Source organism: Momordica charantia (genome assembly GCF_013281855.1).
Source record: "Momordica charantia cultivar OHB3-1 chromosome 9 unlocalized genomic scaffold, Mcharantia_2.0 BLBB01000009.1, whole genome shotgun sequence".
In the NCBI taxonomy this organism is placed as follows: domain Eukaryota; kingdom Viridiplantae; phylum Streptophyta; class Magnoliopsida; order Cucurbitales; family Cucurbitaceae; genus Momordica; species Momordica charantia.
Window position 1 is genome coordinate 2967630 of NW_028275167.1, and position 24803 is coordinate 2992432.

Here is a 24803-nt window from a genome sequence, read left to right on the forward strand (position 1 = left end):
GAAGATAGATACCTCGATCAATTGAGCTATAGTTATATCAATATTTTAATCCTTACTTGCGAAGATAAACAAATTATATGCATATGATCTCAGATCTCAGATGGAAACAAAAGTCTTAAGATACGTATGGACAAAGACATTCAAGTCCACGTCAACTTCAAGTGCCAACTGTACATGTGGTAATTTATATTATATGATAAGTAAATAAAAAAACCACGTGGAAATAGCTGAAATACTCCCATGATTTCTTGGCTAAAGTAAATGCAGTTCTTTTTCCATTAGAAAAGAATCCCATGAATATGAAATGTCCTTCGAATCTCCTTTTAGGCAATTGGCATGAGAAATTGAAGTTTAAGATTGGAATGGAAACATCTGCAAAACCCGCACCCCGATTCTTTCACCTGAATAAATAGGGGAAAAGTCATCATTTCAAGTACAAGTTCGACATCTTAAGTCAAACCCAAAGACCCGCAGAATGATTTAATGAACAGCTACTATCAACTGCTTCTTCTTCTCACATGGGATCTCATTTTCCCCAAGGATCATTCATTTAACTAAGAAGAACAGGGCCTGCCCAATTCCCTCATTGGATTTTATAAGCCATTAGAGAAGGAAAAAACTAACAATTTCCCTGCCTGCTGAAATGACAAGTTACTCATTGTCATTTGTGATTCCCTATAACATTTCATAAAATTTTAACTTAATCCCGAATCTACGAAAATGGTGCCAGAACTCAGAAATTGCAAAATTTCCAAGACATGTTGTGCCCAAGGCTTGTACATTGAAAGTTAAAAAGTATAAACATACCTCTCATTGTGGTTTGATGATGATGAACACCTTTGATTTCGCCAACGAAGCCTAGAAGCTCGAGGGACACTCTTATACATGCTTCCATGTTGCCTGTGTGGTTGTTGGGGGTGTGATGTGCTCTCAAATGATTTTTGGTGTCTACCAAATGATGTCTGACTCCGCCAACGCAGTTGTCGAGACCGGGATGTACTCTCCTCTGCCCTTTGCCTTTGATTCTGCCCATGGAACAGAGTGGCTCGAGGAATTTGTTGAGATAATCTAAAATCCCGTCGTTGTGGATGTTGGGAATAAGGCCTAGTCTCCATTGACAAATTGTTAATCACTCCAGCAGAAAAATTGGAATCGAGATCACGTTGCACATTCTCCATTCTTTCCTGCAATGACTCTAAGTCTCTCAAAGCATCCAACATATTGTCTGAAAGCAAGTCCAGGAGTGAATCATACATTTCGGATACAAAGGATGACATCCAAATTCTAATAGCCCTTGTAAAACTCAAGTCTTCATCACTGCCTACAGCATAGTCAGACTGCACAAGACTAAGTACATCCTCCAAATCCCTTTCGTGCTGCAATCTTACCCAATCATGGCGACATGCTGGGTCCACCTCTGATGGCCGGACATAAGGATGTTCAGACCTAGCATGCTTCCTAAGTTCAGAATACGTTCCACTAAAATCACATGTTTCAGATGAACAACTCCTCACTTTGGAATTCATGTATTGTCGAGCAGGCTCTACCACCGTATATCCATATATACCGCCCCGACACAGAGGGCAAATCAACTCTGATGCAAGCTGATTCCCACCAAGACCATTTTGCACAGCAGGTGAACATTCATCCATTTGTCTGTGAGAGGCTACACTTGTAAAAGGAAATTCTTGCAATTGGGTAATTAAAGGGATTGGTCCATATAACTTACAGAATTGTTCGAAGCAGTTCGAGTGGCGGTAGCTGGTGTTGCACATATAAGGCCTGCAACCTCTTTCATGAGAGGAGCATTTTAAGAGAATAGCATTGTGCGGATGTTCTATGCAGATGGGGCACCTAGCTTGCTCCCATTCCTTAACATTTTGAGCTGATTCTAATGAACAAACATTTTCACATGACTCGGTGCGATTTCTGCTGACTGCATAAGGAGATGTCCTACTTTTTACCAGTGACAAAGAGCGTGCCCTTCTAATCTTTGGCATCTCGATGCTTTAAACTTGAACAAGAAAAGAAACAGTCAAAACAATGCAGAAGCAAACATGTTATCATAAAGATAAAAGTAATCCGACTCGCTTCTCAGGGAAACAAAGAAAGAGAAAAAAAGGCTAATGAAAAAGAAAAACCAAGAAGGTACAAGAGCATCAGATAGAAAAACAAAAAAAGTATCTGATGATGGATAGCTTTCTATTCTGATTTTTACAGGTCCTATTGACAAGTATTAATAGCTCCCTGATTTGTTGGCACAAACCCCTTTAACATTAATAGCTGATCAGAATAGGCTATAAAACACTACGCTATTTTGATGCTCAAGACCCCGCAAGATCGCAAGAACAAACAAGTTCCTACAAAACACAAGACATTTCTTGATATTGCAAAATGCATATATAAGAGTAAGATGAAAATTATGGCTCATAAGGGTTGATAATTTTTCTAGATCATCAATTTTTTTGGATAGGAGCTTCTTAATTATTATTTCTAAATCTCTCTCTATTGCACAAAACTTAAAAGTTGTGCACAAAAATAAATAAATAAAACTGAAAACACCAAGAAATCACCTAACCACATAAGATTTTCCGCGATTCAAAAGAAAACTTCCAGACACTAACATTAGTTAAGGACTAAATTGCACGAGAAAATGTTTCTCCTCGCATACAGATTGTAAACCATGGGTGATCAAGAAACACACAGGCTACGATTTCTAATAGTCGGAATTTGATAACAATCAACTGTAAAATTGAGATACCCAGAAAAGAAAAATAGAGAGAAATTAATGGCAGATATTTCTAAATCCGTGTAAACGAATTTGTGAGCAGCAGTAGGAGATGTTGAAAAATCAAAAGAAAGATGAACACGTATTCTAAATTGTAATTGGGTCGATCATCTAAAGTTGCAGAATTTACCGGAGCCCTTATCGCCGATTTGGAAAAGAGAGACTTTCACGAAGTCGAAGGCAGCGAAAGGTGCTGTAAACAAAGAGACGTCAGAAATGGGAAGACGCTAAGTAATGGCTTTGTCCTTTTCAGTCACTATATATATGTATACATATATATGTAAATATATGTATATGTAATACAAATGCATGGGGTTCGAATCTCCGTCCATTGCTGTTAGCTATGCTCGTGTTCGCTCGCCACTATAATTCTTACCTAAATTATTTAGTTGAAATATATATATATATATATATATATATATTTGTATGTGTTGTCCAGAAAGAGGAGGACTCAATGATTATTCGTTCGCCGGAACCAGAAGTCAAAATTTTGGTAGATAGGGATCCCATAAAAACTTCTTTCGAGGAACTACGTTCACTAAAGCAATGAAACTTGGTTTCTAAATTTTAGTACGTAACAAATTATATCATGTTCTTTCAAATTTATAATAATTTAGTCTTTAATTGTAGACCGTAACCATTTAGTCAATGTAGTTTAAAATTAGTAACAATTTAGTCCCTATTGTGAAAAAATATTATCAAAACTAAATGTCGATTTTTATCATACAACGATTAAGTTTTTGTAATTTATAAACACACTTGGTCTATCATTAGTTTATTGATCTACGTATATAAGAAATTTAATAAAATATTTCATTGCAAACACTAAATCATTGCAAATTTTAATCTATATAGACTAAATTATTACATACTAAAGTTCATGAATTAAATTGTTACCAATGTAAAAATATATTTTCTTTAATTTGAATCTTTGTAATTAGAGTTTTGTCTCATTTTGATTCCTAAATTTAATTCCTATCTATTTAGTAAAAGACACTTTTAGCTCCTATTTATTTATTTTTAGTACAACATGTGGGAGGGATCGAATTTACGAACTCTTTGGTTGAAAATATTATGTTGATTACCACTAAGCTATGCTCGTTTTGGCAACCCCTATAATTTTATTGAAATAACAATTAGTCAATAAATTTTAGTTTATACTGATTTAGTCATTGTAATTACCTCCACTAATCACGAGTCAACCGTCTGACCCTACTACATTTGGTTGACAAATTAACTCGTAGGATATTAAATCCTAGGTAGGTAATCATCATGGTTTGAACTCATTCCATCCAAGTCCTTTGCTATTTACAATAGCCCTCATTGACCACTTAAACCATTCCATGATGGTTATAAATCTCTAATCACATTGATCCGCCCAAACGAACATAGTTCAACCGTAATTGACATATATCTCTAATCGAGAGGTTGTGAGATTTCCCATCCACATGTACTTAAGGAAAAAAAAATTGAATGACCACATTGATCCAATATTTTGCCAACGAATTAGCGAGTTGATATTGTAGCTTCTATGTTAACATTAATATCCGTAGACACCCATGTAGCTAATAGGTGTAAAATAGGGTACCAAATAACTATAATTTGACTTTTGAGGCCGGAAATAAATATAACTTTTTTTCTTTTTTTTTAGCAAATATGTGTGAAGATCGAACTCACAACTTCTTGATTTCAAATATATATCAATTACCGCTGAACTATACTCGCTACGACATTACTCAATGATATTATAACATATTAAAAATTAAAACAAAATAAATTCATAATTTAACGTAACTCAATTGTTTAAAACATTATACATCCTACTCCCAAAATAAACGTTAAAAAACAAAAGAATTTAAACTATCATCCTCTTGGTACTGTAAACTGATTTTGACATTAAGGAATTACAATAACTAAATGATGGTGTTCAATATCGGTTAACCACAGACCCCGTCACAAGATGAAAAATAAATAGGCAACTGCCAAATAATTATACTATTTCCAAACCAGCCTGTGAAATACAATACATGATAAACCTTTCTGTCATGATATCAGACCATATGGAAGAACAGACAAGTTTCAAATTCCTACTGCTCCCAATATGGCCACACCAAAAATTACGATCCAAAGGCCTAAATGTGACAAGATGATAAATTTCTTCCCATCATTACACAGAGACGATATGGAGTTTAAATTACCAGGAACACGACGTAGATCTAATTCTCTTAGATAGCATGCTTTTTGCCCAGGAAAATCCTATTCACGACATCGACTGGTAACGCATATGCTGGATCTATGGCTTTCAACCCTGGATATTCAAGAAGTGAAAGTCCTGCAACATTCATTAATGTATGCATTTATATAAGATGTTAACATTAGCAAACAATAAATGTGTTTGGGTTAACAAAATAGGAAATGAGAGTAAGATGTACCAGCTATCCCAAAGTATGTGTGATATACATCAACAGCATCATCTGGTCTATCTGAAATTCCTCCATTTTCTGTGTCCTGCACTTGTCCAAGAACCGAGAACGATATCATGGAACTTAACGAGATTAGAAACAATACAATCCCCCAATACAGAAGCCAAGCTAGACAATGGAGCGATTTGGCTTAAACAACCTGGCAATCTAAGATGAACTGAATGAGCTTTTCTTTATTAATCCAGTGAACCCTGTCAATCATGATCAAGCTAGAAAGAACCCACCAAGAGTAGCAGACCTGAAGCAATAAAACACAATTCGTAAGTGGGAGTACAAGAACAACTAATGAACACAAACGTGGTCACAATGAACAAATTCCAAACCCACATCGGGGAGTTTCTCAGGACGACCATTAAGACCTCCAGATTTCACTTGCCGCTCGCATAACCACCAACCAAGAAGATCCCTGTCGATATGGTGAAGAGACCCCGTAAGAGCAAGAGCACCAACACAGCAGAAAACTGTAGTTACAGCAATGAATTGACATTTAGATAGGTGCATTGAACTAAAGTACAGAGTAAGTATAAAGTAACTGCTAGTTGAGCTATATTAAAAAAAAAAAAATCTGCTAGTTGAGCTTACGTCAACAATATTTTGTAAATCAGACACATATTCTCGCCTGAATATTTTAGTTGCACTTAATTCACCAATATAATGTTTACAGACGAAAAGAAACATTGTACTACCACCAGCATTGATAACATATTATCTGCTATCTCATTTTGTAAACTGTCATTTTTAGAAACAATTTTGGAGGATTACATGGAAGATAAAGAAATGGCTAACATACTTTGCCCAGAGTGCGACTCTCCACCAGGTGTGCATCCAAAACCACCATCCATATTTTTGCAACTAACGACGAAGCTCACAGCCTTCTCAACATTGATTTTATCCAATTGATGTAACAATGATAGACATAAAATTGCAATATACGAAAATCTGAAAGGAGAAAGAAAATGAATCTCATAAATATTCTTTTCTATGTAACTCGTGAAGATTGTATGAGGCATGAATTCCTAAAAAAGAAAGTAGGGACTACCTTGAATCAACTTCACCCCAAATATCCCCAGAAAAGGAACCGTCTTCATTTTGCAAGCCAACAACATCTAGAATAGGGTTAAGTGTCACAAGAAATCTCGTCGTTCATGGGAGGGTCAATTCCCCTAATATCTGATACCTTACAGAAGTCATCCTCTTTTGTGCTTAATCCTCAACGGTGTTACCATGCAAGCAGGCAGAAGGAGATTTGAATCACATTCTTCAAATTCATAATTGTCACCTTGCAGTCAAGATTTATTAGAAGTTTTGGCAGACTTTCAGGGTGGCTTTGGCACCTTTGTTTGATTGTCATACTATGATGGAGAAAGTGGTTTTACATCCTCCTTTTTTAAATAGAGGATGTTGTACTTTGGCTAACCAATTTTCCATACCTTGGGTATACCTAGCCGGAAAAAGATGGAAGACTTTTCAGGGTTAGAGGAGTCTTGGGAGATGTTCGAAATATGGTGCATTTTAATGCCTCTTTTTAGATCTATGTAACTAAGTATTTCTGTAATTTTCCCTCACTCCCGATCAAGAGATTGTAGCCATTTCTTGCAGTTATTTTCTGGTGAATCCTTTCCTTGAGCTGGTCTCTGTTTTTGTATGGCCTTTTAAACAAAAAGTGTAGGGACTGGGAAGAGGTTTTTCACCTAGCCAAATACCAATGTTCTTGCTGGAGATCATTGTTAAGTTTTTCTTGTAATTATACTCCTATAATTAACTCAAATTAGGGTAGTTTGTTTTAATCTCTTAAAGGATAGCTTAGATACTGTTTATACCTTTATATTATATCAACGAAAAGGTGTTTTCCATATTTTTTTCTTCTTTTAACGAAAGTAGAGCTCAAGCGAAAAACAAAATGTCCTACTAAAGGGGGTGGGGAGTCAAAATATAAAAGGATACAATTTGTCACCTTATCAACATCTAAAACATCTAACTTGTCAAAAAGTGCCAAGACTTGCACAGCACTGAGGGTGTAAAGTATGTGTGGATCATGTTCGATGTTGCCAGCAAAACCACCTGTATAACCAAGCATCAATTATCTGCATTAGTTATAAATAACTCAATCCCCAAATAACACCACATTGGTGCAGATAAGAATCAGGTAATCAATCCTCAAATCTGATGCCACGAAACTGTAATTGAACTAGCCTCTTCGTTCGAGGCAAACACGCAGTCACAGGCAGAAACAAAGAAAGTAAATTTTTTGAAAACCTGACTCGTGTTGGCATGACATGACCCATGAAACAACCTCATCAACATCCACAGTGTTGAGCTTTCCAAGAATATCCAGTGTAGTCAGCCCCCAGTATGCACCATTCATTCTTAGATGTTCCATCACCACAGATTGAAAATCATCCTTTCTCTGTGCATAAAACGACCTAAGATATGGTACATAGAATAAACAGATAGAATTGTATTTTAAAAGCGCATAGAAGGACACAGCTAAAAACCCATGAGATCTATGAATGGAAAACGCACCTTTTCAACAGATAAGATGTACTTAACATGCTTCTCAGCTGCCAGTTCCCCCATCTGTCAAGACCTGGCTTAGTTAACTTATTATTTCACCGGAAATCGGTGCTAAGAAAAGTAAAACGCAATGAACATAACGAGTATTGAAATTTTGTGAGGATCAGTGAATGATGAATTTACAGAATCTCACGAAAAAGAAGAAAACAGTGGTTGGGCAAGAACTAACTGCATATGTGCTCCTTAAACAAGAAGGAATTCGACTAAAACCTTCACTCTACTCGGCTACGAAAGCAACTAACTCATTGAAAAATTTGAATTGACAAACACAAATCACAATTATAATCTCAGTAACAAAGTGATACAGATCAAGAAATAATGGAATCAAGTCAGAGAACCACGTTCAAACCTGGTCCGAGCTGAAGCACTTAGCAAGAAGATGCAAAAAACGAACAGAGAGAACGAACGAAACCGAGTCTGACTGTATGCCAAAATGACTTTTGGTTTATTAATTATTTATTTGAGTTTAAAGGATATTTTGTCTCGCTTCGGTTCATTTTATCTGTGAATCGTAGGGTTTATGCCAATTTCTATCACACCTTGACTAATTTTACGGGATAGTAATGAGATTTTAACTCGATATTTCAATTTTCTCTTTTAGTTTTATCTCGTCTTTTGAATCAATAAATCATAATGGGTTCATTTTAGTTTTCATAGTTTTAAAATATTCGGTTTCTATACTTTTAAAGTTCGGATTTGTTTTAATTTCTCTACTTTTGTAATATTGGCCTTGTAATTTTTTTAAATAAAAATGACAATTTTAATCATTATTTACAGAATTTAATATAAATTTTATATACAATAAAAACATATTTTATATAAATTTATAATCACATCTCAATAAATTTAGTTGCTAAAATATCATATCAAAATTTTGATAAAAATAAATTATATATTTTAAAATACAGCGTCTGAATATTAGTTCAAAGTAAGATTCAAAAGTGGAGATATAAAAATAGTATTTAATATTTTAGAATCACTAAACAAGGTGCCACCAGAAAAAAGTTTTACCAAGCGGTCGGTTCGAACCAACATATTTCTGAACCGGAAGCCAGAAGAAGAAAATCGTACAAAAAAAGCGAGAAGGGAATTAAACCCCAGAGGCAGAGAGCAGAAGGCCAAAACCCTCAGAAGCAGGAAAGTGCCGTCTCACCCCTTCAAATCTCTCCTGGTTTGCAGTTTTGCATTTGATCACCAAAAATCGACTGGGATAATGAAGAAGGAAATGCTGAAATCGCCGCCCATCACAGCTTTCACACCCGACGGCGACTATCTGGCTATCTTGTCCCCCAACGAAACTGTCAAGGCAAGCTCCTTCACTCTGTGTTCTTTATGTGGGGCTCCTTGTGGTTGCAAATGGAAGTTTTTTGCGATGCTCGTGGATATATTGATGTTATTTACTTTACTAGTTTCATGGGGACGCTTTTTATGTATCTGTTAGATTTGGAGTGCTCGTGATGGAAGTTTACTGGCAGAGTGGAAGGATTCTGAGGGAAAAACCGATGTGGGTTATTCCTGTTTGGCCTGCTGTTTTGTGCGGAAAAAGGTGAGGAAAGTTCATTTTTAAGTTTAATTCTTTGGTATCGTATTGTATGTGTTGGGAGTCTGATATATGTAATCTTTGGCTCAAATTTTCAGCATCAAAAGAAAAAGAGTTCTTGTGTAATTGCTATCGGTACCGATAATGGGGATGTGTTGGCTGTAAATGCTTCAAGTGGTGAGACGAAGTGGGTATCTGCAGGTTGCCATATTGGGTATGTAATCAATTCTGCTGACTCTTCATAACTTGGTAATTTAAAGAATGTCGAATGATCGGATGGAACTCAGGCTCGAGGGCACAAATTTTATGAAATTTACTGATCGAATATTGACCATGTTAGTTGCTTCACATTGATGCATTCATTGTGGCAATACGTTTAGATGATAAAAAATGATAAGAGAATAAAATGTTATAATGATTAATAGGATGGGGGCTTCCCTTGTTCACACACCTTAAATATATAAATTTCATGATCGAGACATCTAAAAGATAATATTTATTTCAGTCTTTTATGATAGTGCAGCTATCTCTGAAGTAAGTTCATTTTACACATGAATTATGGTTCTACTAATCTACACTGAAATCTGCTTAGTTTGTTATTTTATTTGTTATGGCGAATGAAGTATTTTGTTTACCCTGATTTGTGAAGTGGAGTTATTGGCCTTTCTTTTGCGAACAAAGGCCGTAGACTGCGGACGGTTGGAAGTAATGGAATGGCATCTGAGATGGACACTGAAACAGGAAACATTATCAAGGAGTTCAAAGCTTCGAAAAAATCAATCTCTTCTTCAGCCTTTTCACCTGGTTAGTTACTTATCCATGCTCTGCTAAGTGGGCAATGGCAGCACCTTTACTGACTTAACGAGTTACTATTTTGCCAGATGAGAAGTACTTAGCTGTTGCTGGCAAAAAGTTGAGGATTTTAAGCACAGATAACGGGGATGAGCTTATGGTGCACTCTGATAAATTGGTGAGCTACCCAAATTTCTTACTTCTGAATGCGTTCAATTCACTGAGTATACTCTACCATTCAAAATTTAGGGTCCTGTGAAGCTTGTTTCTATATCTGATGATGCCAAAGCAATAATTACATCAGAATTTGGAGCCAAACATCTTCAAGTGTGGTGGTGTGACATGAGTGCAAGAAAACTTAGTAGAGGTCCTGTTCTTTCCATGAAACATCCTCCATTTGTTTCTGAGTGCAAAAATATTAGCAATGAAGAAGATAGCATAGTTGTCTTGTCAGTATCAGTATCGGGTGTAGCTTATGTATGGAGATTAAAGATTCTATCAGAAGACGAGGTTAGTCCAAATAAAGTCACTGTTAAAGCTAATGACGCCCAATCAGCTGAGGAAAACCATGGAAGTGCTAAGAAGAATCGAATTTCTGTCATCGCTTCCAGAATAGATGGTTCAGGAGACAATGAAGTGTCAGTTCTTGTTACTCATGGCTCCATGGACCAACCGCAGCTTAGTCTTTTTAATATTGGTTATTCCGTGAAGGAAGACCTAAATACTGCGCATGAGAAGAAAACCCTCCAACAAAATGATGATTTTTCTGGACAAGGTTTGACAAAATTATCATGTTTGCCATTCTTTTCCTTATTTTCCATGCGTCCCCATTCTCATACAGGTAAGTACAATGCTTATACTTTGTCACAGGTCCCCATGAGATCGAACAAGCAGTTACTACGCCTAAAAGTAAGAAAAGCAAAAAGAAAAGAGCAGCATCTGATATTGATAGTCTGACAGCTGGAGATGTCAGCGGTGTTGGTAAGGATCGTCTTTGCGCTATTGCTTGTGGCAGTTGAATTGTCATTGAGCTACATTAATTTGATGTCTATCTGGGAATGTAGGCAATGGAGACGCATCTGATGTTTTATTCAATGATGATATAAATGAGCCAACCATGGGAGAGAAACTTGCAAGTTTGAATCTGCTAGACCAGGACGAAGATGAGAGCCATGAACAAGAAGAACCTTCCGTCCCTGCAATACCACCAAGTGCAGACTCTGTTCAGGTTTTGCTCAAGCAAGCACTACATGCTGACGATCGCGCCCTTTTGCTAGAATGCTTATATACCAAGGATGATAAGGTATTCATTTTGTAAACAATCCCACAACGTCTACTTTGCCCACTAACCATTTTGATGCTGATACATCTCATATATTGTCTGTTATTATAAGGTTATCTCAAAATCAATAGCACAATTGAATTCATCTGATGTTCTTAAGCTTTTGCACTCTCTGATATCCATTATCCAGTCGAGGTAATCTCACTTAATCTGGCCTTTTGTTATCTTTAAACTGTGTCCTCAAAATCAAGAATATCATATAAAAAACTTCATGTCTTATTTTCAGAGGGGCAATTCTTGTATGTGCCCTCCCTTGGCTGAGAGGTTTACTTCTCCAACATGCAAGTAGAATAATGTCCCAAGAATCTTCTCTGCTCGCCCTGAATTCTCTATATCAGGTTAGCAATGGTTTGTTTTATGAGATTGGTTAAATCATCATCAGCTTAGATTAATACAAATATAATTTCAATGTATGTGTCAGCTCATTGAGTCTAGAATTTCAACTTTCCAATCCGCTGTTCTGCTATCAAGTAGCTTGGACTTCCTTTACACGGGGGTAAGTGCATTCTTCTCCCTCAACTCAACATTGCTTCATTGGAATTTCAGAGACCTTTTTCGAGCTGAATGAGTTTTTTTGGCAGGTTCTTGATGAGGAGGTGGATGACAATGATGCCATTGTGCCGATTATTTACGAGGACGAGGACGACAGCGATGATCAGGAATCGGGAGATGAAATGGAAACTGATGAAGATGAAGAAGAAGAAGAAAGAGAAGAAGCTTTTGGTGATCTTAGTGCTGGTGAAGTTGATGACATCAGTGAGTGATAATAATGAAGCCACAAAATCCTTTACGTAGGATTTCATTTTTTGACCTTCCCTTTTCAAAAATGAGCTTGATCTGTAATTTTGACATGATTAGTCCTAATTAATGAGAATTATATAAACCCATTATCGAAATTTCAAATTTGTGTGGACTCATTCTTTACAACTCTAATTTAAAATTTGTCACCTCTACTTTCCAAACGGGGCTGAGTAGCGAAAAAAAAAAAAAGATGATAACAAAGTAATTTATTAGCCAAATTCCAAAAAAGAGGAAAAATAAAGTTTCGATACTACCATACCACCCTTATCTTTCAAGAATGTTTTTAAAATATGTAAAATATTATTTGAGCAAACTATATTCTAAAATATTCTAGTTAGCTTACTAATTGCCGCATAAAATGAATCTGAAACAAGAATTGTCACCTAACTCACCTATATTATTTGAGCAAACCATATTCTAAAATATTCTAGTTAGCTTACTAATTGTCACATAAAATGAGCTCGAAATTGACAATTGAGCTAAACTCACTCGCCTATCTTAAAGGCTTGATGCAGTGTTAATTTCAAAATAACCTTATTTTGAACAAATATTTTGTGTTTGGATGGGTGAAAAGCAAAACCAAGTGTAAGGATAATAAAGATATTCTTATTCCATTTTAAGAAAATACAGACACCAAACAAGGCCTTCTCCGACAAAAGAGGAGAAGGCATCGTTTTTAGATTACAAAGTACAAACCAAACACAAACTGAGAATAAAAGACACTACAGTTGGCAAAATGACGAATCAGCCCCGGTAGACAGTGGTGGGGTCACTCTGTTTGTCCACGTCATCATCGTGCTGGGCCATACCAAAAGTGCTTTTCACAGCATCCGCTGCTCCTTGGGCCATACTCTTCACCTTCTCACCCGTCTGCTCCAGAATCCCTCCGGTCGCCTCTTTTCCAGATTGGGCCTTCTCTCGGGCCGCTTGGGCCGCGTCCGAGGCCTTTTCCTTCGTCGCCTGGGCCTTCTCCGACAAATAGCTTCCGGACTGCTCCTTCGACTCCTGGGCCTTATCCCTCGCGGCCCGGCCAGTCTCGTAAGTCTTGTCCTTTGTCTCTCGGGCCTTCTCCCCCATCGTATCCATCATCTGATTCGTCTTCTCCTAAAATTAAAAGAATTAAAATTAAAAATAATAACAAGAATTGCATTTTAAGAAAATAAATAAAAAAGATAAAAAAAAAAAAAACCTCGGCTCGGCCCTTGGTTTCGCCAGCTCTGAAGCCCTGATCATGGGTTGCCATTTTTTGATCTGTGATTGTGTATTTTCGTATTTTGGTTGCTTTGTGAATTGTGAGGGTAGCGGGGGATGGAACCAAGCACATTTATAAGGTTCTGGTATGGGCCAATGGAGTGACACGTGTCCAGGGAGCTGACACGTGTAGGGTTTACGTGCCATGTGGGGGGATGACGATGAAGGATGCTCTGATTTTCACAGGATTTTGCAGCACCAAATCGATGACTCAGCCTATACACTAGTGCCACGTGTCTATCCATGCTTCCCTCGGTGGCTGCCTCTTAAATGCACATCTGATAACATTGCTTTGTTATTCGTGTTGTTATTAGAAGAATGAAAACCAAAAAGAAAAAAGATGAATTTCTGTGTGCTGTTCGCCGTGGCGGTGCAATCTCGTATATTCGCTTACTTATTACTTACACGTCAATAATTAATATTTAATTTAAACTCTATCTTTTTTTCCCATCCATATTTAATACATGTGTAGCTGTGACCGGTTACACTATGTTTAAGTTGACTAAATTTTATTTTAATTTATAAAATTTTATGTGTCCAATGTGAAGGTCGTCGAATAGAGTTCTTGCGTAAGAATGGACCTTGACATCAATGATGTCCTATCAAATATTCTATGGCGTTCAAGTTAGAGATCGAGAAAGAAGATACGGAGAGCCTTTGTGTCTTTTATTTAGTGTTTATCACTTGGGTGTCCTCCCCTTTATATATGCAAGAATGCTATCAGAAGAGGCCACTTGACGTTGGATGTAGCGTGCCCCTCTTCCGTACGCCCTTTGACAAGTCATTGGAGGATATTTCAGGCATGAGATCTTGTTCCCGCTGCCTGCCAACATGTTTGTCGCTAGCTATAGGCTTGTTATTATTAGGATGTGTACTGTAGGTTCACCGGTACATTCATAGTTAAATGTGCGTTGCCTTCTCCACAGGCCGACTTATTGCAATAGAATTGGTCCCTACTATCGTCTAGAGCGGCATGATTCACCCTTTCTCACTCACAACAATGTTTATTTTGTTTTTGGTTTTGAAACTAGGTTATGGTTTACTTTCTATATTTTACCTAGCATTGTTTTAGTTTTTGTTTACTAATTCTTTACTAAATCATTTTGGTGGATATAAAAAAATATATAACCACAATTACCTTGTTATTTGTGTAGGGATGAGAATTTAAAGGTATATTTATATTTATCGAAATAAATATTTGATACATATATATTGTAGCGACATAAATTATCAAAGATAATCATGACCTAATTTATTATTTTTCTATTTATCTTTTTTTAAGTAAGTTTTCAAGAAGTAGATTTTTCTTCTTCTTTAATACAACATCTGGAATGAGGTTTCAAATTCACAATCAATTGACATTTCAAGAAACAGACTTAGTTGTTCCAACTACACCGTAAAATATTTGATCATCAAATTTTAGAGTTGAAATTTCTATACTACATTTTTTAATTTGTCATAATTTCAACATTTAAGTGAATCCATAAAATAAAATAAAATATTATTCAAAGATGGAATGAGAATCTACTTCTTCAATACTAAAAATTTTTCCACTTTAAAATTAGAGCTAATATATAGTAGGTTTTTTTGTTTACTCATGTTTCCGTTCAAAATATTGTAGGTAGAAATTTCATTTATATGTATATATAATTCGAGATTTGTACATTATTAGACCCAAAATAATTGAGCCTTCATCTAATATTCTTTTTGTTTCTTGAAGTAACAGATATATTATATTATCAATCATATGTAAAGAATTAAGAACATAAGAAATCAAATTTATATTAATTAACCCACACGGTTTTAAATCAGTATTTTGCCTACTTCCGCCTTAAGATGGTATACTTTTAGGTTTACGTAATTCTTCTCGTCTCTTTTTTTAGTACAATATGTTGGGGAGAGGATTCGAACTCAATCTCTCGGTTGAAGGTATATGTCAATTACCGCTGAGCTATACTCGTTTTGGCAATTCTTCTCGCCTCTATACTCTTGATTTTGGTACACAGTAAAAATCCACAAATTCTATAACTAATTAGTTAGTGAAATGTGTCATTTTAAAAGAAAATATATGAAAAAAATAATAATAATAAAAGGTGTCCAAAAAAATTCTTTGGTTTGTTGAGATTTGGCCAACCATTTGAAACAGTCCAATCCCAAATCTCTCCCACAACCTCAGGGATTGATCGCCAACAAACAGCCAAGTGCAAGCCAAGCCATTTTTATCGCCCAATCACCAACCAAATATGAACATTTTGAAGCTCTATATAATGTCTGATTTTGATCATCTTTCAGTGTATCACATTTCACATTTGCCTTTACTCATTCATACTTTCTCTTCTCTAGTTTTTCAACAAAAAATACAAATCACTCAAAATGGCAGGCCGTCAGGAAATCAGCCACAAGGCCGGTGAGGTCGTTGGCCAAGCTCAGGTACAACAAAATCGTTATCAAACACAACATTATATAGATGTATATTTATTTACTTGTTATTTTTGTTTCGATTTTTAGATGAAGAAGGATGAGGTCTTGAACCAAGCGTCCCACGACAACGCTTCATCTACGCATGATCAATCTGCCCAAAATGCCTCTGATCTTAAGGGCCAAGCTGCAAATTTCCTCCAACAGGTTAACGTCTCTAAAATGTATTTCAAATCTATATCTAATGAAGAGCACGACATCTTTTTAACCGAGCGGTTGGTTTTTTTTTGGTGTAGACTGGAGAGCAAGTGAAGAACATGGCACAGGGAGCGGCTGAGGCTGTGAAGAACACACTTGGGATGAACACAGATAGCCCAAACAGCCCAAGCAACAACCCTTCCAACACAAACACAGCCAGCACCAACAGTCCTTCCAACACAAACACAGCCAGCACCAACCACCCTTCCAATCCATCCACTAGAATTTGAAGAGAAAAAAAATGAAGAATTAATTACTTCATTTTTCAAATAATTTCTACTCATTTAAGTTTCTTTTTATTTTTGGTTTTTTTTTATTTGCTTCTTTCATATTGCAAGAGTAATGAGTGTGCAAATGAAAGATGGATTATTTATGTATAATAATTAAAGGAAGAGTGTGATGTATGGATCCCCTTCCTTTTTCATAATTGAATTTCAAGTTTTGTTTGACTAAAACACCTCTCTATGTGTTCTCTATTATATATGCTCTCCTTTTTTAATATTGCCTCAATTCAATTATTATCTTTATATTTTGTCCCTTAATTCACTTTTAAAAACTCATCTTTCCTCCATTTTGGTCAATTTTCATAAACTTTGAAAATATATATTCATTTTGGAAATATTCATTTTGATCTGATCCATTTACTTTTAAAATATTCATTTTGGTCCATTTAGTTTTTGATCATTTTAGTCTCTTAACAATTTTTTTTTTAATATAAAGCATTTTAATAAATATATGGAAAGCAGGGACCAAAACATTTGTCGTTTAAATATTTTAATTATAAAATAAATATAGTAATTTAATGATTTGTAAATAAAATTTTAACTTTTTTCAGGAAGCACTTTGGTTAATTGAGAATTTTTTTTTAATACAGTTATGGATAAAATAGTGAATCTTAAAAGAAAGGACCAAAAATTATGTAAAAAATTAGGCACCAGATATATTTAGTCTTAAAATATACATGATCTACCAATCCAATATTTCAAGAATGAATAAATATATTTCTATATATTATTATTTAAAATATCAACAAAGTAGTCAACAAAATAAAAAGAAAAAGAAAAAGAAAATAAATCTATAAATTAAGATTTACAATAATACTTATTTGTTAATTAATTTGATTCGCTTCATTATTAAGCCACGCGAAGTTAAACACATGCCCTAAAAGATAATATATTTACTTTTCCTATTCACTTAAAAGTTTGAGAACACTAATAATTATCTTCTAGAATGGATATGGATATATACAACACCTTCTAGTATATATGAATTAAATAAAATTATGAGACTGAAAATAAATGTTTATTATTATATTCTATTTATCAAAATTAGACCTACTTTGAACAAAGTTATAAAGTAATTCAAGTCATCATGATTTTCTCGTAAAAGTTGCATTAAAAAAAACATTACATATCATTGCAAGATGACAATTGACACATAAAAAGAATAAGACAAGACAGTGGTTTATTTATCCTTAAAGATATAATATTTTGTATTCGTATTTTTTTTTCATTGTAGTATTTTAAAGTATCACTTTTCCAGTGATTTTTTGGAAAATCAATTACAAGAAAAATCTCTTTTCCCAGAATCACTAATCTTATCACATAACTCTCAAACACCCTAAAAATGGCTTATAATGTGCTCTTATCCTCTCATTGCGACCAATTGATTTATGGAATCCATTAATATCGATATGGTATCATTACCCAAAAACTTAAACGAGCACCCGGTCGGAGATCCGTTGAGGAAGGCATCTTTCTTCATGGACAGTCTTTAGCCTTGGACTAGACAAGAACTTCATTGGCAAAATGTACCAGATTTGGCTTCTGCGATCATTGCAAGTAGGCTACTCCTCTGGTTGCCAATTAATTTTGAGATGAAATCCCATGAATATTAATATTATCTAATATAAACTAATTTATAGTCTAAAAATAGTGTCTATATATATACTTGAATTTTTGTTTGGGAGTGAGTTTGAATAGTAAAGGTTAAGAAAAAGGGTATTCCACTAGAAAATTAAGTTTAGGTCAAAAAGGGAAGAGAGAGAGATCTAGAAAACGTAGCTGGCTACTAGGCTTTTAAGTAGAAGAAAAGAAAAAAAGAGGAGATTTTTAATCAATGGGAAAAGTAGAGATTTGGGAAGGGAGACTCGTATACGAGAGAATAATAAGTTGGTTGGGAAAAACGATTCCCAAAGCCAAAACTTATAATCAAACTCAACAACAAAAACCCTATTCTCTCTCTTAGCTTCAGATTCATGGAGTAAAGTGTACTTAATTAGAGAGAATTAATGAAAGACAATAATTAAGTTAAATTATAAATTCCACCCGCCATAGTTTTTTCTAGTACAATATGGAGGTGGGAGATCGAACTCACGACTTTTTGGTTGGAAATATATGTTAATTATCGCTGAATTATGTTCGTTTTGGCACGTCCTATCATAGTTATAAAAACTAAATGTTTAAGCTTAATTCAAGGTTTATGCTTTGTTTTAATTTGGTTTGCATGATTTTAAAAGCTACCCTTTGATATTCATGATTTGGGTTTAATTTTTTATTTTGTCCTATGTGGTTTTAAAAATTTTAATTTGTTTTTGTAATTTGGTCAAATTTTTACAAATGGTCGTCCCTACCAATTATTGATGGTGACACGTTTGTCTACTCAATAATTAGCTAATATTTTCCATTTGGACTAATAGTGGCGATTAACTCAACTATATTTTGATTCATGCCGAGTAATAATAAGGGATTAAAGAGAGGGCTTTAATTTTTAAGGTGGGTAAAATGGTAAATAAATTGTTTAGAGTTTAACTAAATCATAGATAAGCTTTTCAACCCATGAAGACCAAATTCAAAAATCTCAAACTCAGTGATTAAATTTAAACCTTTTAAAATATGGAGAAACAAATTGAAACTAAACTCAAACCAATTCTAAATCAATGTTTTAACTCAGATATATTTGTTGGAAAAGCCAAAGCGAGCATGATTGAGCGATGACTTGCATATATCTTTAACTAAGAGGTTGTGAATTCTCCACCTCCACATATTGTACTAAAAAAAATTATTTGCTAAAAAATAAAATACGTAGGTGTTTAGTGGTGAATACTCATTATCGTGCTCATCATCATTACTTTTTTTTTTTTTGTCAAATAGAAGTGGAAAGTGTAAAAAAAATGAGATGATTTTTCTTCTTCTTTTTTTTTTTAATGGTTTTAAGCTATGGAATTTTTAGTGGGAAAATACTTATGTTTTTACTTGTAAGGACCTATTCTCCTATGCTAACCCACTCTAATATTTGACAAACTCATTATTTAAGCAAAAAAATCTCCATTTTTTGTCAAACATTTAATGGTAGTCTGCACAAAAATGACAAAGATTCGAATATTTTTCTTTTTAGTGGCAGTTAGTTCAATCTCTAATCTAATATTATGGTTTATAATTTCTTTGTGTTTCTCGGAACCAAACATTATAAAGTCTAGTGATTATTCTGTAAAACTAGTCGAGTTACACGTAAACAGACTCGGATACTCACGCATATTAAAAAAAAATATTGTAATCTGCAAGAGAGGGGGCGCAGCAATAGGAATAGTAGAGAGATCAGGTGAATGGGTGGGAAGCAAAGAGACGGAAAGAAAAAAAGTTGATGAATATAGGAGAGAGAGAAAAGATGGTCAAAATGAAAACCTCCAAAGACTTGTCATTCCAACACAACACATACAATATATCATCATCTCCTCCATTTTTCATCTTTTATTCAAACTCCCCATTATTATGCTTCTCCTTTTCTTACTTTTCATTCCCTCCCTATTTTCTTTTATTTAAAAAGCTTTATCGTTTATATACATCACATGTCAATATACATAGGAAAATAAGAAAATATTTTTCTAACTAGCTACTTCAATCACTTTCATCCTTAACATTAGATCATATACAAACATAAAAAGTTTTAATATTTGGTCTGGATGAGCACACGGAACGAGTCGGAATTGAGAGACCTACAAAACAGGTAGAGCATTGTCATGCTCAAATTAGTTTAGAGAATGAGTTGGAGAGATCAACTTCAAATAGATTCTCATACTTGATTGTGGGCAAGTGGGTAATTTCTTGTCCCATTAGTCTAGTTCATTATTAATAGGTACTGTGGGAATATTTCAGGGTTAGGTGACCTACTAGGTACTGTGGACCATACTAATGATTGGACTCACGACCTTTAAGGGGCTCGGCACCGTTGCCTGTTTTTGTTGTCCAAGGATCTCATCCCGACCTGTTAGTTCGAGACGTGTCTTATTCCAGTGAGCAGCTCGGTCTTCACAGTTCACTTCTCAGCCTCCCAACAAGATTGATGAGAAATAGAGAAGTAAAAGACAATATATTTGTGGTAGACTGATAGATGACCAAAAATAAATTCATGTCGGTTTAAGTTTAAAAGTAGACAAATATCATGGGTGAATTCAAGTTAAATCTCAATAATCATATATTCTTGGATGAAATTCATTATGTAGAACCTCTAGAAGGAACTAGGAATGAGAGAGGAAAATATCCCCCCTGAAAGTAATATTATTTTAAGAAAAAAGAACTTTTAATTTGTGTTGACTGTGAACATATAATATAAATGAGTTAAAAACAGAGCAAAAAAAGGCATTTGAATTGCACTTGGAATATTCATTTTTCATCACACGCATAAGCTTCAAATCCTATATTATAATTTCTCGGACAACGTGTTGAAATTTACAAATTTTGTAAACGACAAAACCTCTTATAATGAAAGGATGTAACTATTTCAATGATAATAAATAGTTTATCTATAAATGGTAGTTTCTTTATAGTTTTGTAACATAAAAAATCTTCTCTCAAAAGTCTCCTTCTCTTTTCTCTATATGATTAGTAAGTACCGGTATTTGTCGAGTCTCGTGATTGGAGTGTTGTATAATCACAGATTGGTAATCCATCCTATAATGAGAGACAGTTGTTTAATTTTATGAAACTTGATTAATAGAGAAAACAAAATTGTACAATACTACTCTCCAATTCAAATGGTTTACTTTCATGTTTCCTTAATCTTTCTCAGTATATTCCTCTAACAGAAATTTGGTGCATGGATTGGAACTTAAACTTTGCTGCAAATGGGTTGTGAAGAAGCATGGTCAAAATGGAATGCTTTTGGATTCTTTTCATCTTTTATTTTCTTTTGGGGTTTGAATTAATAATAATTTTGTGAAATAATAATTAAAAAAAAGTGAGAGAATAATATGTGTATTGCGAATAGGTTACCACATCATATTTCTCTTTCCCTTTTTCTGTGGGGTTCAAAAATGTCGGGATGTCCCCTTGAGCTTAGCTTTGGAGTTTGGACTCAACTATAACCACTTACCACATTATTATCTCTTCCTATGTGCTTTTCTTACTTTAATTACACCCATCAATTTTATACTTTTAAAATCTTTCAAATATATCGTCAATATAGATATTAACTATCAAAACAAGCATAACTCAATGGTAATTGACATATGTCTCCAACTAAAAGATTGTGAGTTTCGATCTTGGAGATTCACATCTCCAGATCTGATAATAAAACAAAAACTATGAAGAAATAGTTAAAAATAAATAAATAAATAAAAAAGAAAAATTGTAATGAGGGGAGAGAGAGGGAAAGAGGTGGATAAATTATTATTATTATTATTATTATTATTATTAGATCATAGATCCTCAATTAGATATGAATCTAAAATCTATCGCTTATTAGAGAAAGTAAAAATATTTTGCTTGATCAAAATTGCATCCCATGTGGCTCGAATTCAAAACCTCGGCGTTATTCATCGAGGTCTCAAACCATGCTCAAAATATCCCTTGAAGACGTTTTCTTTACTTAGGACATTACATTAGATCAATTTAAACCTACCATCCATAAATAACTAAAAACACAATACAATTTGTCAATATGAGAATAACTGTGACCGAATAATTAATTCACTCGATTATTATCATCTCAAAAATTAATATGGTTTGGCTTCTTATCCATCACAATTGTTGAAGTTGAAAATACACGTACAATACAGTCAATTTAGGAAAAATATTTATGATAATTGATATGACTTGATAAGGTTAAATTTATAATATAAGTCATTTCCATAAACAGCTTAATAATCTTGGTCAATCAAAGCAGACAATGAAAAGATTATCAATCAATGGCATTCAACCAACTTTGGTCATAATTTCCATAAAACAACATTACAATCATTCCAAAAGTTTTTCCATTTATGCATGCATGCAAAGGCATACAATATCAAATAAAGCATCATTTCGTTCAAAATTCGAGATATATATCTTTTGAAACCCATAGTTTGAATTATTGCTCCCTTTTTTCTTGCTTTAATCTCTCTCCACTCCCATTCATGATTCATCAACATCATTTCCGAAACAACAACAACCAAAAAAGGGAACCCCTTTCGCTATAAAAACAAGCCCCCCAATTTGCTTTCTCCATATTATAACTCCATTTTCTTACCTATCTCTCTCTTTCTTTAGGTACTCATTATTCTTGCACATTATTCTTGTTCTTCAAGTTTGCTTCAAACTCTTACGTGGGTTTTCTTTTCTTGTTCATTAATTTTTCCCCCTACGTAATTTTAAGAATTAGAACATCAAATGCTACCCGTGGGTGGTGGTGTGATGGATTTGTAGTATAATGGGGATACCTCTCCCCATTTCGAGCCTACGAGGCGCGTAGTCATAATTTTTCCCATATGGGACGAGTCCCATAACGTCGGTCCACACGGGAACTGATTCCGGGTTTCAAAATTAAAAAAGAAGAAGGAATTAGAACATCAGAATTTGAGGATTTGTATGAAAATTTTTGGGTGTGCCTGAAAATTGTGAATTTTGGCGCAGGTGGGCGGGAAATGAACAGGCCGGGGGATTGGCACTGCAGGTCATGCCAGCACCTGAATTTCCAAAGGCGGGAGTGTTGTCAGCGCTGTGGAGACTCCAAATTCGGGGTGTTCGCCGGCGGCGGCGGCGGAAGGTTAGCAACTGGAAGAAGTAGCGTACCGTCGTCTTACGGCGGCGTTGCTTCCCCGGGATCTGACGTCCGCCCCGGCGACTGGTACTGCGGCGTCGGAAACTGCGGGACCCACAACTTTGCCAGCCGATCGAGCTGCTTCAAATGCGGTGCGTTTAAGGACGAGTCAGCAGCTGCCGGAGCCGGCGCCGGTGGAGGGTTTGATTTTGACATGTCACGTGCTTCCAGGGGCTTTGGATTTGGGACTAATGCCTCACGTGCTGGCTCCTCTTGGAAGTCTGGTGATTGGATTTGTACCAGGTCCTTTTCTTTTTTTAATCAATCATTTTCTTCTTTCTTCGTTTCATACCTTAAAATATTGTTTAATTTAGTTAGCATAAAAGCTTATATTACATTAATTTAAAAATCAGGAATCTCATTTTCTTAACTCTCAGTTTTAATAAATAGAATGGTTTGTAAATGCATCTAGAAAAACTATTATAAAAGTTGAGCCATGTGACTTTTAGTACCAAAATTAATTTTTCGTTGTTGGACACATACAGGTCGGGATGCAACGAGCACAACTTCGCAAGTAGAATGGAATGTTTTAGATGCAATGATCCAAGAGACTCGTCCTAAGATTTCAATCTATCCACTCTTTCATCTAAAATTTAGGTCTTTAGATATAATAATACATAGTTTATTTCCTTCCCTTTTCATTTGATTTTGTTTTGTATGCTCCAAACCTATGGTCACATTGAGTTGTATTGCTTTAGGACCTCATGTTTTTTGTGTATTTTACTTTCTTTTTTGGTAGTCAACATTTTAATTGTTGTTATTTAATATTCCATCTATATATCATCTTTTTGGGCCATAAGATTTATTTCTTAAAATATGAGTTGGATTCTTTGTATATAAATTCCTATTTAAATATGTGGATGAAATCACACATTCTTTTGACATGATGTCTAAAATTTATAAATAATAATTAAGGAGTAATATAATATTGTCAACTTGAACATAACTCAACTGATTAAAATATTTATTTACAGCCAAAAGTCTTGAGTTCCAATTTCTAATACTACGTGTTGTTGTACTAAGAAAATAATAATGATAAAAGCGACTATATAAGTATTTAATTTGTTTGATCAAATTTTTATTTATGATAGCAATTTAATTTGTTTCGTCAGTTTTTAATTGTCAAATTCAGTTTTTTCATGATTAATTTTACATTAATGAGACTAATTAATTTTATTAAATATATTATCTGTTATTTGTGTTCCAATTAATATTTTCTATTAGCTAGTAAAAAAAGAATTATTCGCAATTAAAAATTTGATCGCATTGGAAAGTCTCTGTGTAAACCAAGCTCAAGTATCAATAATTTTATATTTTCGAGATAATCTCAAACAGCATATTTTAAAAATGAGTTTGTTAACATAATACTTTACAATTTAATTAATTTTCAAGACGGTCTTAGAGATCATTATTTTATATATATACACTTCATAGATATAATCAGATTCTAAATTAGATTTTAAAGTTAGGTTAAAGTTATTA

General features: G+C 34.5%; 6 protein-coding genes across 14 annotated transcripts; 3 read left to right on the forward strand and 3 right to left on the reverse strand.

Annotated features, from left to right (window-relative positions):
* Positions 1 to 96: 96 nt before the first annotated feature.
* LOC111021071 (uncharacterized) lies at positions 97 to 3059 on the reverse strand. 3 transcript variants are annotated; one of them, XM_022297916.2, is made up of 3 exons: positions 2919 to 3059; positions 808 to 2014; positions 97 to 401 (listed from the first exon to the last, which is right to left on the reverse strand). In XM_022297916.2, the coding sequence occupies exons 2-3, from the start codon at positions 1998 to 2000 to the stop codon at positions 398 to 400; spliced, it is 1197 nt and encodes a 398-aa protein (XP_022153608.1). In that variant the 5' UTR covers positions 2001 to 2014; positions 2919 to 3059; the 3' UTR covers positions 97 to 397. The 3 variants fall into 3 exon arrangements, with proteins under 3 accessions (XP_022153608.1, XP_022153616.1, XP_087973009.1); XM_022297924.2 differs by having other exon boundaries at positions 808 to 2007; positions 2919 to 3052; XM_088116883.1 differs by lacking the exon at positions 2919 to 3059 and having other exon boundaries at positions 808 to 1656; positions 1730 to 1871.
* A 1690-nt stretch (positions 3060 to 4749) lies between these two features.
* Positions 4750 to 8329, reverse strand: LOC111020651 (geranylgeranyl transferase type-2 subunit beta 1). Of its 6 annotated transcripts, XM_022297367.2 has the most exons (11): positions 8195 to 8210; positions 8015 to 8082; positions 7795 to 7848; positions 7528 to 7694; positions 7216 to 7332; positions 6311 to 6377; positions 6062 to 6210; positions 5599 to 5732; positions 5411 to 5509; positions 5221 to 5296; positions 4750 to 5120 (listed from the first exon to the last, which is right to left on the reverse strand). In XM_022297367.2, exons 2-11 carry the CDS (start codon positions 8017 to 8019, stop codon positions 5014 to 5016), a joined length of 975 nt encoding a protein of 324 aa, XP_022153059.1. In that variant the 5' UTR covers positions 8020 to 8082; positions 8195 to 8210; the 3' UTR covers positions 4750 to 5013. The 6 variants fall into 6 exon arrangements, with proteins under 6 accessions (XP_022153059.1, XP_022153066.1, XP_087974278.1 ...); XM_022297374.2 differs by lacking the exon at positions 8015 to 8082 and having other exon boundaries at positions 7528 to 7678; positions 8195 to 8329; XM_088118152.1 differs by lacking the exon at positions 8015 to 8082 and having other exon boundaries at positions 8195 to 8329.
* A 606-nt stretch (positions 8330 to 8935) lies between these two features.
* On the forward strand, positions 8936 to 12424 carry LOC111018389 (WD repeat protein). The gene is made up of 12 exons (XM_022294447.2): positions 8936 to 9151; positions 9287 to 9391; positions 9484 to 9599; positions 10035 to 10189; positions 10267 to 10355; positions 10427 to 10952; positions 11048 to 11158; positions 11242 to 11480; positions 11572 to 11654; positions 11746 to 11857; positions 11941 to 12015; positions 12101 to 12424. Exons 1-12 carry the CDS (start codon positions 9059 to 9061, stop codon positions 12281 to 12283), a joined length of 1887 nt encoding a protein of 628 aa, XP_022150139.1. The 5' UTR covers positions 8936 to 9058; the 3' UTR covers positions 12284 to 12424.
* Positions 12425 to 12906: 482 nt separating this feature from the next.
* On the reverse strand, positions 12907 to 13613 carry LEA7 (Late embryogenesis abundant protein (LEA) family protein). Its single transcript, XM_022294458.2, has 2 exons — positions 13510 to 13613; positions 12907 to 13424 (listed from the first exon to the last, which is right to left on the reverse strand). Exons 1-2 carry the CDS (start codon positions 13561 to 13563, stop codon positions 13065 to 13067), a joined length of 414 nt encoding a protein of 137 aa, XP_022150150.1. The 5' UTR covers positions 13564 to 13613; the 3' UTR covers positions 12907 to 13064.
* A 2235-nt stretch (positions 13614 to 15848) lies between these two features.
* Positions 15849 to 16696, forward strand: LOC111019645 (uncharacterized). Its single transcript, XM_022296045.2, has 3 exons — positions 15849 to 16001; positions 16080 to 16196; positions 16286 to 16696. The coding sequence occupies exons 1-3, from the start codon at positions 15945 to 15947 to the stop codon at positions 16475 to 16477; spliced, it is 366 nt and encodes a 121-aa protein (XP_022151737.1). The 5' UTR covers positions 15849 to 15944; the 3' UTR covers positions 16478 to 16696.
* A 5935-nt stretch (positions 16697 to 22631) lies between these two features.
* Positions 22632 to 24120, forward strand: LOC111018697 (RNA-binding protein csdA). Of its 2 annotated transcripts, none has more exons than XM_022294910.2 (3): positions 22632 to 22771; positions 23135 to 23564; positions 23807 to 24120. In XM_022294910.2, the coding sequence occupies exons 2-3, from the start codon at positions 23146 to 23148 to the stop codon at positions 23880 to 23882; spliced, it is 495 nt and encodes a 164-aa protein (XP_022150602.1). In that variant the 5' UTR covers positions 22632 to 22771; positions 23135 to 23145; the 3' UTR covers positions 23883 to 24120. The 2 variants fall into 2 exon arrangements, with proteins under 2 accessions (XP_022150602.1, XP_022150610.1); XM_022294918.2 differs by having other exon boundaries at positions 22742 to 22827.
* The last annotated feature ends 683 nt before the right edge of the window (positions 24121 to 24803 follow it).

Excerpts from the sequence above, each read along its gene's own strand:
- LOC111018697 (XM_022294910.2), top strand. The coding sequence starts at position 23,146 with ATGAACAGGCCGGGGGATTGGCACTGCAGGTCATGCCAGCACCTGAAT. Across the intron at positions 23,565-23,806 it reads GGTGATTGGATTTGTACCAG|GTCGGGATGCAACGAGCACA; the intron begins GTCCTTTTCTTT and ends GGACACATACAG.
- LOC111018389 (XM_022294447.2), top strand. The coding sequence starts at position 9,059 with ATGAAGAAGGAAATGCTGAAATCGCCGCCCATCACAGCTTTCACACCC. Across the intron at positions 10,356-10,426 it reads TGGTGCACTCTGATAAATTG|GGTCCTGTGAAGCTTGTTTC; the intron begins GTGAGCTACCCA and ends TTCAAAATTTAG. Across the intron at positions 11,159-11,241 it reads TGGAGATGTCAGCGGTGTTG|GCAATGGAGACGCATCTGAT; the intron begins GTAAGGATCGTC and ends CTGGGAATGTAG.
- LOC111020651 (XM_088118150.1), bottom strand. The coding sequence starts at position 8,019 with ATGCAGTTAGTTCTTGCCCAACCACTGTTTTCTTCTTTTTC. Across the intron at positions 6,378-7,215 it reads TGTTGATAAGGTGACAAATT|ATGTTGTTGGCTTGCAAAAT; the intron begins GTATCCTTTTAT and ends ACCCTATTCTAG. Across the intron at positions 5,121-5,220 it reads CACATACTTTGGGATAGCTG|GACTTTCACTTCTTGAATAT; the intron begins GTACATCTTACT and ends TGAATGTTGCAG.
- LOC111021071 (XM_022297916.2), bottom strand. The coding sequence starts at position 2,000 with ATGCCAAAGATTAGAAGGGCACGCTCTTTGTCACTGGTAAAAAGTAGG.
- LEA7 (XM_022294458.2), bottom strand. The coding sequence starts at position 13,563 with ATGGCAACCCATGATCAGGGCTTCAGAGCTGGCGAAACCAAGGGCCGA. Across the intron at positions 13,425-13,509 it reads AAACCAAGGGCCGAGCCGAG|GAGAAGACGAATCAGATGAT; the intron begins GTTTTTTTTTTT and ends TTTTAATTTTAG.
- LOC111019645 (XM_022296045.2), top strand. The coding sequence starts at position 15,945 with ATGGCAGGCCGTCAGGAAATCAGCCACAAGGCCGGTGAGGTCGTTGGC. Across the intron at positions 16,002-16,079 it reads AGGTCGTTGGCCAAGCTCAG|ATGAAGAAGGATGAGGTCTT; the intron begins GTACAACAAAAT and ends TTCGATTTTTAG. Across the intron at positions 16,197-16,285 it reads CTGCAAATTTCCTCCAACAG|ACTGGAGAGCAAGTGAAGAA; the intron begins GTTAACGTCTCT and ends TTTTTGGTGTAG.